The 12,065-nt window shown below is 42.8% G+C and overlaps 3 protein-coding genes across 4 annotated transcripts in view; all 3 read right to left on the bottom strand.

Moving 5' to 3' along the window:
• LOC118291080 overlaps nt 1-4,024 on the bottom strand; it is a 5,244-nt gene extending 1,220 nt beyond the window's left edge. For both annotated transcript variants that reach the window (XM_047329987.1, XM_035619001.2), the window contains exons 1-2: nt 1,643-4,024; nt 259-386 (exon numbers count right to left, since the gene is read on the bottom strand). In XM_047329987.1, coding sequence (XP_047185943.1) covers nt 259-386; nt 1,643-3,982 — 2,468 coding nt within the window. In that variant the 5' untranslated portion in view covers nt 3,983-4,024. The remainder of the gene's footprint in view (nt 1-258; nt 387-1,642) is intronic.
• Nucleotides 4,025-4,226: 202 nt separating this feature from the next.
• itprid1 (ITPR interacting domain containing 1) lies at nt 4,227-6,109 on the bottom strand. Its single transcript, XM_047329978.1, has 3 exons — nt 5,829-6,109; nt 5,025-5,227; nt 4,227-4,735 (listed from the first exon to the last, which is right to left on the bottom strand). The coding sequence occupies exons 1-3, from the start codon at nt 5,858-5,860 to the stop codon at nt 4,227-4,229; spliced, it is 744 nt and encodes a 247-aa protein (XP_047185934.1). The 5' UTR covers nt 5,861-6,109.
• A 2,087-nt stretch (nt 6,110-8,196) lies between these two features.
• fen1 (flap structure-specific endonuclease 1) lies at nt 8,197-12,061 on the bottom strand. The gene is made up of 12 exons (XM_035619004.2): nt 11,913-12,061; nt 11,578-11,673; nt 11,203-11,305; nt 11,010-11,112; nt 10,833-10,896; nt 10,529-10,638; nt 10,053-10,189; nt 9,804-9,870; nt 9,481-9,612; nt 9,224-9,375; nt 8,762-8,876; nt 8,197-8,503 (listed from the first exon to the last, which is right to left on the bottom strand). The coding sequence occupies exons 1-12, from the start codon at nt 11,959-11,961 to the stop codon at nt 8,426-8,428; spliced, it is 1,206 nt and encodes a 401-aa protein (XP_035474897.1). The 5' UTR covers nt 11,962-12,061; the 3' UTR covers nt 8,197-8,425.
• Nucleotides 12,062-12,065: the final 4 nt, after the last annotated feature.

Below are 12,065 nucleotides of genomic sequence, written 5' to 3'. Positions count from 1 at the left end.
GATTTGAGTATGCATTTGGAAGCTAATGTAAAACCTTTAGGTGGTTGTGTGGCGCTGTCCAACACAAAAAAATAGCCATTTTGTTTTTGAGGAAAGGGAGAGAGTGAAGAATCCTTTTGTTCTAATGTACTTGACTCTATGTGGGGCACAGAGCTTTATAAACTGAAAGCCAGTGAGCTCTGTATACTGCATGGGGGGCTCTAACCTGCAGCCTGCACATGTCAGAGTCCACACAGCTTTATGAACAAGAGTGTGTACCTGTCCTGGTCAGAGAGAGCACGGTGAAGTGAAACATGGTCTTCAGAGAGCTGCTCCTCTATGTTGCTGTGCACGAGGCGGAAGTGCTGCAGACACAGCATCATCTCCTCCAAATCACCCAAAGACAACTGTGGAGAACATGCGCAGGAGTTATGAAACATGTTCAGGCTCGATATAAAATCGAATGCAAGTGGCGGACCACGTTTACACCACAAACTGAAATCGTTTTCAGGTGGCTTTTCCAACATCTTCAACATCACAACGGAAGTAAATTTGCTCCTAGTTAGAATACAGTTAGATTTCCCCAAAAAAACGCTTGGTGAAGGATACAGTGGCATTTAATATACCAATAAGTTACAGTTACAGGCTGTAAAACTTTGAAGCTTCTTCCACAGGGTTTTAAATCGGGGGAGTGATTAGACAGTTGAAGTTGTCTGTGCCATCACTCCCCCCGGTGCAGCTGGAGGTGCTCTCTCTCCTGAGCCTCTTCCACCCTCACAAAAACATAATTGATATATGTTGATTTTATACAGCTACGGAGGCACCAATGAAATGTTTCAATACGGTCGAGGTAAAAACAAGCCTTTTGTTTTTCTATGTACATCAATATACGGCGGATTCAATTATTGTGAGTGTCTTTTATGGATGTTGCTGAGTAATGATGAATTCATGAGAGAAAAAAACACAATAACTGAGAGAAGAAGACACAACGAGGAGAGAGCGAGAGAGAGCTTCATGAGCTACATAGGCAAATTTGACATTCATATGTTAATATGCTCCTGGCTCTGAAAGGACTCAAGAACTATGGTAATGTGACAACAAATAGTATGTTAGTATCAAAGTGCAGACATCGTGACTCGCTGGAAGGTGGACACGTCATAGCTCACTGCCAAGCCTGCTCATGACATTGGTCAATACGAAACAAAATAAAACTACTGCTCAAGAGAAACAGTTTCACTGACCAAAAAAAGATTATTTGAGGCTTGGTCATTCATTTGTGGTTTATTTTCTAAATCATAGTCAGCCTGTGCAGGACCAACTGCAATATTCATAATATTCAGTCATCAGTATTCAATCTGTAGCACTGGACATACACAGAGAAGCTGTCTGTCATTTGGCCAACGACTTACAAATGATGAACTGCGTTTTGACACATTCCTCTAGTGACAATAACCATTGTTAAATTTATTCGCAACTTGTGCCACAGTCACTCAGGTCTTCACATCTGCCTAGTTCCTCCCACATCCAACATACTGACAGCGAGAACTGACTCTTCACATAGCATCTAATAAATCTATATTTTCTGATAAAGTCATCATAAATGATTACAGCTGAAACCTGACAGATCAGTGACAGAACATTTAAATACTCTCAACATACTCACAGGGACGTTTCCCAGTGTGTGCTGTCTGTTGTAACTCCTGCAGCAGGAACACTGATGGTCACAGGAGCAGCAGCAGGCCATGGTGACTGATGGATTGCCTTCCCAAAGGTTCTCCTTATCTCTAGTCCCATTCCTGTACACCTCCTCCTCCTTATCAGGCCCAAGTCCTGTGTCCACAGAGACTGACGCAGTCTTTCCAACCATCCCAGGGAAACAGTCATGCAACTGACAGTCATTAGACAGTAGAGGAAAAGATGGCGACGAAGCGAAGATCAGTGGAGATTTTTGTGTCATTTCTGTGGCACCCACTTCATTTGGGACAGTGCAAGATAACTTCTCCATGTTTCGCTGAATCTGCATGTCTGTCCATGCCTGGACAGCACGAAAGGGATCGGAGGTGTCCAAAGAGAAAACACTAGGTACAAGAGTGCGCTTTGAGTCAGCCACATAAGGAACATCCTTCCTGTGGACAATGTGAGAAGACAGAGATGAAGATATTTGAACAGAAACGGAGCGCCTTGGTAGCCTGAGGTTTGGTGTTTCGGGCGGGGATAGGAATGGAGCTAAAGTCGTGGAGGAGGGTGTATCTGGGGAGGCAGTTGTATTTCTTGAGTTCTGGTCAGAACCCACTGTTGCTGAAGATGACAAAGATAAAGGCAAAGCATTGCCTGTGGTTGAAATTGAATCCAGGGTAGCTGAGTCTAGAGGCAACCAAGAATTCCCAGGAGATCCATCATGGGTTGGACTTAAAACCTGGATGGGTTCTGCCCAGTAGACCTGTCCTTCAGTAGCAAGCTGTTCAAAAAAGGCATCCACATCTCCATTCTCACCCTCCATGCCATCCACTGAGGTCTCAAATACTAGATCAAGGCTCTCATTTTTGGTTAGATCCTCTGCTTCCATGGAAGCTCCGCTTTGTGTCTCTGAGAGTTCATTTAAAATGAAATAACTTCTGGGTGATTCACTTTGTGTGCCATTGATTTCCATTTGACAGACTCTTCTTAACTCTTCCTGTTTGGTTACAGCTAAAAACTCTTCACGCTGACTACAGAGGAGGACGTGTGGATCAATTTCTGTTTGGTGACATAATTCCACAGAGGCTAATCTAGAACAGTCTAACAGACCGGCAGAACTTTCTGTATCTGAGATACAAACAACAGAATCTTGAGTCTGCACACTGTCAGTATGTCTCTCACCCTCTCCTTTTCTGTTCCGCTTAAGGCTATCCTCTATATGCATTTTAGCATGAATAACTTCTTGGACAGTAGAGGACGTTGTAAGGTCTGCTATATCATTATGAGAACATGATTGCCCCTGTTGGGAAATGGACTGCTCTCTCAGCTCTGAAATTCTTCCAGCAGCTGGATCTATCCGATCTAGATCTGGATGTGGAAGTGAGGACTCAGCAGACAGACAAAATGGAATGAAAGTCTCACGGGATAGGCAGGACAGTGTGTGGTGAGCATCCTCAAACTCAAAGGAGTCCAGAGCAGGAGGGGATGGAGCTGAGGGATTATCTTTGTCCAACTGAAAGGACAGAAAAGAGGGAGCTTCATCCTGTTCCTTTTGTGTTTTGTTAGGCTCTTGAAAGAGGCCTTTTCCAACTGAGTCTGAGAAAACAGACTCTTTTGATTTGTTTTCTGGACTCTGTGAGAAGGACTCGGAAAAAAATGACAGACAATTCAAATCCAGATAGGCAGAGGGAGGTAAATTGTTTGAAGAGGGATGTGGAGATGATATAATACCAGATGCAGAGAGAGAGTTTTCATGCAAAATCCCCTCAGTCCATTTTGACTGTGTGTTCCCTGGACTCCCAGAGGAGGAGTCAGACTTTGAAGATGACATAACAATCGAGGCAGAAAATGGACAATCCAAATTTGGAGAGGGAGATGGAGAGACACTCGAAAAAGGAGGGCATGCTACGCCTTTAGAGTCATGAGGAAGAGTAGAGAGGTTGGAGCTTGGGGCATCCTTGTCTTCAGTTTGAATGTCCTCTGATCCTCTTATCGTTGAGGCATCTTGCATGGGGGAAGAGGTAGTGGAGAGAGGGATGAACACGGCAGGAGAGGGGAGAGTTGGAGATTGGGAGTGAGTTATGTTCTGAATCTCGGGTGAGAAAGGACAAGGAGGAAACACTAATGCGGACAATGAAGCAGGTGGAGGCTGAACCTGGTCCGGTGGTTTCTCCATATCTGAACATGACGGGTCATATTTTGTAGACTCTGGTAAAGGACGGGGAGAGGAGAGGAGAGATTTGTCAACATCAGAGGAGATCGGAGATGGAGCCAGGAGGTGGGACGAGGAGTGATGTGGGGGAGGAGAGGAGGGAGAGCCTGGCATCTCACTTCTCTGGCTGCCAGTGTAACTATTTGACAGCTCTTGCAGAGCCTGCAACCAAGCAAACATCACAAACAGTCAAACAGTCATTCTCTACACTCACCAAGCACTGTAATAGAAAACACTTGTATACATGCTTAAATACCGTATAACAATGAATTTTGGTTTGTACAGAAAATCTTTAATCATTTGGCAGTTGCAGGCTTTGGGTGTCATAACCTACAGACAATCCACCCTGCTATTAGGGTTAGTATTGCTTTTGACTTGCCTTTTCCATTCCAATCGAATCACTTGCCAGCCCTGGACTCATCTCCCTCTGTAAATAAGTGTTGGCTGTAAGGGAGGGACCTTCCCTCAGTGGCCCAGGACTGAGTAATCTCTCCTGGCTGTGAGGCTGTAGTTGAGGGTTTGGACCAGCTCCCCGATCCTCCGCCAGAGGACTCAGACACTCCAAAAGTTCAGGTTTGACTCTTTGTAAGGGGAGTTTGTGGTCTCCAAGGCTGGGTTGAGTTTGCAGCGACTCCGGTGCAGAACATTGAGAAGTGGTAAGGTCCTGGGTTTTGTGGCCGTGGATTTGGCTGTGTGACTTTTTTAATGCCCGTCTGAACAGAATACCAATGCGCCTCCTCCTCTCCCGGGCCTCGGGGGGCAGGGTTTTTCCCACCCGCGCTCTGACAGAGGTGGAGGAGGAAGACACCACCAAGGAGCGGAGTGTTGTAGTTACCTGCTGGAGAACCTCGAGTTGTCTAAAACGATCTGTAAATGTGGAGAGATGATAATGAAAAAAGTCTCAAAGCAATTTTGAAACAGGTACAGTTTGGAGATTTGATGATGGTCCTGGAAAAGGTGACTTCACTGATACAGGTTCACTGTGAAATCTGTTCACATTGCACAGAAAAAAAGTAATTCCAGGCAACGCACAGCTGTCCAACATTTCTGGCAACACTCTTCTCTTTCCTCCCTATTGGGCTGCCCCATATCACTCTCACCATCTTGGAAGGCAACTCCTCATTTATTTACTATTACCAAGAAAACCTAGACTTACGGCTGACATCTGGGTTCTCAAGGTCTAGTCGGTTCTCCTGGGCCTCCAAAAACACCTGGAGGTTTATTCCTCTTGCCTGAGATTGATAGTTGATGAAACGAGCTGGAATGCGTCCTGACAGGTCCGGTTCGTCACAGCCGAAGCCCAGGTCCAAGAGAAGCTCCTCTGGGTCTTCATTCCACAGGTTGAGCACATCCATCACACTGTCAACGGGAGAAGGGCCGATGTGGCATTTTGTAACGAGAGAACATCACATTTGTACACAAATGAACGGTTCCATCTGAAATGTGTATGTGTGTGTCCAAATAAATCTTATAAATTTGTGCGATAGAGCTCTTCTGTTTTCTATCAATTATTAAAAACACAACAGTGAGTTCAAACTGTGGGAATTTTAAAGATCAAACTGTAAGATTAAGAGCATTTTGTGTTATGGTAATTGTATTACATGTCAGCTGATGTTACACAGTGTATTAATCATGACTCCCTTAACAATGCAGTAAAACACAAAAGACTTGGATGAATAGTGGATATTTGTTTAATAATCAATTGCCTGACTGATCAATTGTTGTGACCAATGTTAACTCATTGGTCTTGCTGCAGTGTTCAAATCCAACTGTCAGAGAAAGTTTAGCCTCCTATCTTCTGTGTATTTATCTCCATGCACATATACAAAGAGGCCAAATGTATGAACGTATTGTTATTTGTTGAACAGCTCACGATTCATAACTGAAATTTAAAAAAAGAAGCTATAATACATAGCAGAGGAAAACACAGTCATATATAACAGATAAGTTGTGTACTTACTTTCTGCTCCCGGTCATAACCCTGTCCAACATGTTGTCAACCTTTTATGCTGCAGCTGCTCTCCACTGATTCGTATTTTCTGTGCAGCTGTCAAGCATTGCAATAACCTACCTGCCCCTTATCTGGTCACTTTCTATGCAAACTGTGCTGTGCAGACGGGGAGATGAGGCTTACTTGCCAGGTAAATATGACTGGTTGTTAAGGCTATCTGTGGAGGAGCTGTCTCCACGGCCTGAGCCAACAACGGCCAGTGACAGACACCCTGCATCATTAGTGTTTAAATTGACCACAAAACATTTCTTCATTTAAAAAATAGTCATACGACACGTGATATTAAAAGAAAATTACTCGTTTTATGAAACTCCTATCTACAACACGTTGCAGGACAGCTAGTGAAATGACCTCTGATCACTCGGACCATTATGCATAAGGTTATCAGATCGTCTCAGCAGACAGTTGCTTTTTGTAACCATATTATATTTAATGCCTTCATGACAGCACCTTTCTCTCACTTCCTCTCTCTTCTCAAACACACACACACACACCAATTCCCCTCATCTTTCACTTCCTATTTCATTCACTGAAAAGTCCGCAAATAACCAACCCTGCTCCTGTCAGTGTACAACATATCAATTTGATTAAATAATTCAGGAAAAAAAATCACGTAAATGTGATTCTTATTTTAGGTTTATTGCTGTGTAGCAGAATTGCCAGCCACCCACGCTTCCTTGCGTGAGGGGGAGGTGTGAGTAGAAGCAAAAGGAGCAATTTGCCATTCCCATGGTTTCCTCTCCCAGCATTTGCATGCAGTTTGAATAGGATGGGCTCAGGCCGGGGTTAACAATGCTCAACAGCACGCATAAACATGACACAAGGTGTAAAATTTCTGTCTGTGAACTCATACAACTCAATAGCAACTGATGTGTAGAATTCTTTTTTTGTAGGAGAGCATTAAAACAAATGAAACTGTATTCGCAGCTACTGTACATCTGCATTTTTCATAATCCATGTGACGTGCAGTCTGAGCATTACATTTTTACCCCACTCAGCCAGTCGGGACTTAAATCCTCACCTCGACAACACCACAAATGTGCTCTGAACCACACAGACGTCGTACTCACCATCATGTGCCCCCGAACCACACAAGGAAGAAAACCATTATAACCATCACGACACAAATTAAAAGAGACCTTGCTTGCAACACAAAGAGGATTCTCTCTGGTTGTACCTGCAGCTTCCCTCAGCAAGCCGATGCTTTGCATTTTCCCAGCAGACACAGGTCAAATGTTAGTAGAAGGAGGGACAGAGCACACAGATGCTTCATCTCCTTTTGGTGGTCTTGCATCTTTATCCTCAGAGGCACTGGAAACACAGACACAAGTTTGGCTTCAGGGGTTTTTAAATTGTGTTAAAAGTTATTGTGTATTTTGTGTATAGTCCATTATTGATCCCACTATCTTGTTAACCTAATATTGAGAAGGTGTCCAGGCTTCCGGCTTTGGGTGCGGACAAATCCAATTTGTCTTCCGGCCATCAAAAGCTGCAGTTTATGAATAGAGCAGCAAAAGATGAATTCACTCAACAGACTTCAGTGAATAACATCAAACTGCATTTCAAAGATGAATTGGAATGACCACTCCTGGGATCTGTGGCAATGTGCATATAATCATCAGTTTACACCCCAACACCGCCCTTAGGAAATGACTCCGTGGTCTATCGGTGACGCACAAATAACCCTCACTTTTTCAGAAATTATATTTAATCATATCTAGAGCAGTTTTTACACTGTAAAACTCAAAATCAATCACCGTGGGCAACTAGAGTGAGACAAGCAGTAGTATCGTGGTTCTGAAGTGAATGGGCTGCCCTCTTGAGGAACTGTACTAAACTGCAGATTCAGTGCATTTATGCACCAGTGGATTTGTCTTTTAAGCCATATTCTTTATGCCTTCCACTGTCAGCACAGACAAAGTCAATTGCACTTATATAATCGATAACATTTATCAAGGACTTTAAACTGTGTAGGTATAAGCCAAATATGAACCAATCCTTTCTCTGGAAAAAGTGGTTCAAATGACATGGGCCACACATCCACCGTCACACAATTATCTTCTAGTGCACTCAGAGAGAGGAGATATTCACCAAGGCTGAGCTATCCCCCGCCTATATTCTTGTTCGACTCAAAAGTTTCTCCATCTGACAGTCATATTTTAAAATGCATTTGTGAAGATAAGACTCAAGTCTTGCCCTCATCTCGCAAGTGTTGGCTTGGCCGATCTTTGATAAAAATTGTCAATGTCATTTTTGAGTAATCCTGCTACCTGACAAACGGAATGATATAAGTGATTTTAAATGAAATGACAAGCTGTTGTACAAAAAAACAACTTACTTTTATTCTTCATCAGAAAATACACTTTGAAAAGAAATCCTTAAACACTCAAACTCATGTCTGGTCATGTAGAACTGATTTTCAGCCGATTTATTTATTATCACACACAAACTCCTATTGTGATGCTGCTTCTTCTTCCTGCCTCAACATGAGCTTTTTGTTTAGTACTATTCAATTAGTACATTTATTACTCATAACTATGTTCAGTCTATCTGCCTTTCTTAAATTTGCCCGGTGTGGCTCCAGTCTTCTGCTTCTTCTTTGCCGATCCTTTTACCTCAGGTTCCTGAGTGAGACAAAAGAAATAAAATAAATGAGTACAACATTCAGACGATAAACACCTGCAACAGCAATTTGCTCTGAAAAAAACAGTTCATGATATACACCCACATCAAAATAAAGCCGCTTATTTAACACTTTGTCTTCACAGTTAAAAAGGGGAATAGATGGAGTCAGACAAGGGAAATCACATAAAGATACAGGTATATGGGGTTCGTCCGATCATTAAATTATTTTGGACACGTTGTGGTTTTCATAAATGTACCTTCCGTTTGGAGGACAGAGATCCAGTGACGGAGAAGAAAGAGTCCAGTCGTCCTTGCGTGCTTCCCTGGCGACTCTTTACAATCTTTTTAAAGCCATTACGAATCCTGTCCTCACTGCACACACAACACACACAAAAACAACATAATCAATAAATAAAAAGCTGCATTTCATCCTTTGTGCAATTTTCACTGCAAGTTTCCTTTAGTCATTTTAAAAGTTAGGGGGAAAAGAACGTGAATCAAGACTTTTAAGAAGACAACTGAAAACTCAGACGAATGATTATAAATGAGCTCTAAATAAAACTGGAATATACACTAAACCTCATATCATATTTAAAAAGCTTGTGTGCTGAAGTGATGCCAGGACAAAAAACCCTGCCTTTACATGTTCAACAGCGCGGATGTTGTATGACCAGTGTGTTCTCAATGAGCACGTGATGAAGAATCAACTGAATGTTCACCTGAACTGTTTCTCATTACACATGAACTGGACCAGTGCCTCCTCGTCTGGCTCGATCCACTTCAGATCCACTGAGGAACAATCCACCACGTCCGGCTTTAAAAACAATCCCCTGGCCTCTTTGTAGAGCCAGTCCTCTGGAGCTGGGTGCTTCTGCATGACGGCAAGAGAGACACACACACACACAATCAGAATCAGAACCACCGTCCATCCTTCCTGCGGCTGAACGAAACAGGATTGTTGCAAACATCAACTCACGCTTTGGTCGATGTTCTCCAGGATCTCCTCGATGCTCCCGTGCTGTTTGATCAGGTCGATGGCCCTCTTGGGGCCGATCCCCTTGATAGTGCCACAGTAGTCACAGCCCATTAGGATACACAGGTCTATGAACTAGAATGGGAAATGGAAACAGGAGGCATTTAATGCCAGAAAGTACTATAGTATAAATTTGCCTGGTGCAAAAACATTACAATAAAAGAAGAGGTTGTTTTTAAATTTTACCCCACATAAAAAATGACCCTCTGGATTCCTCAGAATAATTGATGATGTGCTTTATCTTTCTTATGTTAAAAAACCTTTACCTGTTCATTGGTCAGGCCGATGTCTTCCAGGATACGACTGAAGTTGAATTCTTGGATGGGAAGTTTCCTGAAACACATAAATTCATTTAGGTTTAATCAAGTGAATAAATCAAATCATTGCTCGTAGATTTAATGGCCTCTAGTCGTGCTGTGACCCTGTGCATATTGTTGCACCACAACCAGAGCAAGGAGAAACTATCTTTGTGATACAGCTAAAGGTGGAAAAATCTAAGTTTGGTGTAACATTACTTTGCTTCACTGGAGGTGAGGTGTCTGAGCAGGACATTTGTACCAAACGTCAGCCCGTCCATGTCCTCTGTTGCCGTGGCGAACACCTTCCCCGCTTTCACCAGAGCGGCACAGCTGGCCTCTGCCTCACACGGAGCCTATGATACAAAACACACATCAAATTACATTACACATTATAATTTTGCCAAGACTAGACCAGTTGCAACTGATTTCTCTGACAGGTTGCTAGAAATATTGTAGACCAGCGATTTTAAAAAAGAAGAAACATTTCACTGAACTACAACAATATAAAATCAAAGTTTACTTCACATCTTCTGTCTTTCAGGGCCTTTGAAGTGTACTCTTATAGTAACAAAAAGTCAGATAAATGTAAATTTAACAGTGGAAAGATTCCTCCGAACTGGCTAGAAATAGTTTAAATATGGAAATGTTCTAAAAGCCAGCAAAGGTTGCAGTAAATCTAATCTAGAGCTGACCTCGATGTAAGGCACTCCCATCAGGGTCAGCAGCTTCTTGCACTCGTCGTTATGATGTTTGGTGACCTTCACCAGACGTTTGGAGAATTTGTCAATATTCTCTTGTTCCCCTAGGTTGAGATTTTGAAAAAATAGACAGTTTAGTATATAACTAGATGAATCAATCTCCATAGAGTAAATAAAGCTTTTAACACAAAAAATTGATTGATCACGCTGTTTTATACTTATACCAAGTTGGTTAAAAATAAATACTGAAGGGGACCACTCATTACTATTTTTTAAAGTGTGAAAAGCAATAACATACCCATTTCCTGAGCTTGAGCAAGCATCTTTTCAGCTTCTGCCCTCCTCTCCCCTCTCTTCTCCAGCTGGGGGTGAGGAGAAGAGCAAACACAGAGTATGAGAAAGAGCAAACAACAGCAGTGAAAATAAAGAAAGAAAAAGACCACTCAGACAAGATGTCAGAGCCCACATTACCAACCTCTGCGGACTTGAGCTGCGGCGGCTTGCCATCGAACACGTACACGGGTTTGATGCCGTGCTCCAGCATGCGGATCGTCCGGTAGAACATTCCCATCAGGTGGCTGTGGAAGAGAGATAGCGGGTAGCGAAACGTATTCTAGACTCCTCTGTCTTGAGTTTTTACAAGTGTGTGTAATTTTGAGGGGCTGTACCTTGTCGTCTCTCCATCTTCATTCTGCAGAACGTTTCCGTCCTGTCGCACGGCAATTAGGAACTGGTAGATGCACATGGAGGCATCGATGGCAATTTTTCTTCCTGTAAAGTTAATAAAACAACAACGCCAAAGTTATTTCGCACGTTGAGTTTGAAACTGTAACTACACCACTATGACGAGTGGCAGATGGACTGAAGTGGGGTCTTAGGCTCAATGAATTGCAATTGTATCGAATAAATATCTACAATCCATCATGGCTGACATTTTTGCATCAATATTTGAAGTACACCCATATCACCTGATACAGAATTCATCCATTTCACATATTAAAACTGGAATCTGGCACCGTCAATGTAAAAGAAAAACATAGTACCAAAGTAGTTCTTGATCTCTTGTTCTTTGATGGCGCCCGGGGACTGGTCAGCAATCAGCTTGGCAAGCCCGTGTATTCCCATTGTGGTATATACGTCTGAAATCGAATCATCTCCGTCACGTTACATTCATCAGGGCTATGCGTTCTATGGCCTCGAGAATTCATATAACATGGGACAAGGTCGCTACCTTCGCCCCGTAGACTTGGGAAAGGATGCTAAAAACACTAAATACATACATGCATGTGTTTGGTATTAGCGTCTAGCAGCTTCTGGTATTAAAACATGAAAGAGTAGAATTGATAGTTTAAAAAATAACGGTAAATAACGAACTCACCAGCTCGCTGTGGCACTTTGTGTTTGCTCCCTTGCTCTCTCTCTGGCATCAAGGGCGCGATGATCTGCGTCTAGTTCGCGGGAAAAACAAATGGCAGGCATTACCTGTCGATCCGCCGAAAACAGCACTCCGGAAAGAACCCGCAGAAATCCG

This window comes from Scophthalmus maximus, chromosome 21 (genome assembly GCF_022379125.1).
Source record: "Scophthalmus maximus strain ysfricsl-2021 chromosome 21, ASM2237912v1, whole genome shotgun sequence".
NCBI classification, from domain to species: Eukaryota; Metazoa; Chordata; class Actinopteri; order Pleuronectiformes; family Scophthalmidae; genus Scophthalmus; species Scophthalmus maximus.
This window is presented reverse-complemented; position numbering and strand designations above follow the sequence as displayed.

What these genes read in the sequence shown, in the direction of transcription:
- itprid1 (XM_047329978.1), bottom strand. Translation starts at nt 5,860, where the DNA reads ATGTTGGACAGGGTTATGACCGGGAGCAGAAA. An exon ending in GTTATGACCGGGAGCAGAAA is followed by an intron (nt 5,228 to 5,828) that starts GTAAGTACACAA and finishes TCCCGTTGACAG; the next exon opens with TGTGATGGATGTGCTCAACC. An exon ending in TGAGAACCCAGATGTCAGCC is followed by an intron (nt 4,736 to 5,024) that starts GTAAGTCTAGGT and finishes CCACATTTACAG; the next exon opens with ATCGTTTTAGACAACTCGAG.
- fen1 (XM_035619004.2), bottom strand. Translation starts at nt 11,961, where the DNA reads ATGCCAGAGAGAGAGCAAGGGAGCAAACACAAAGTGCCACAGCGAGCT. An exon ending in GAAGATGGAGAGACGACAAG is followed by an intron (nt 11,113 to 11,202) that starts GTACAGCCCCTC and finishes TCTCTTCCACAG; the next exon opens with CCACCTGATGGGAATGTTCT. An exon ending in TGTAATGAGAAACAGTTCAG is followed by an intron (nt 8,877 to 9,223) that starts GTGAACATTCAG and finishes TTGTGTGTGCAG; the next exon opens with TGAGGACAGGATTCGTAATG.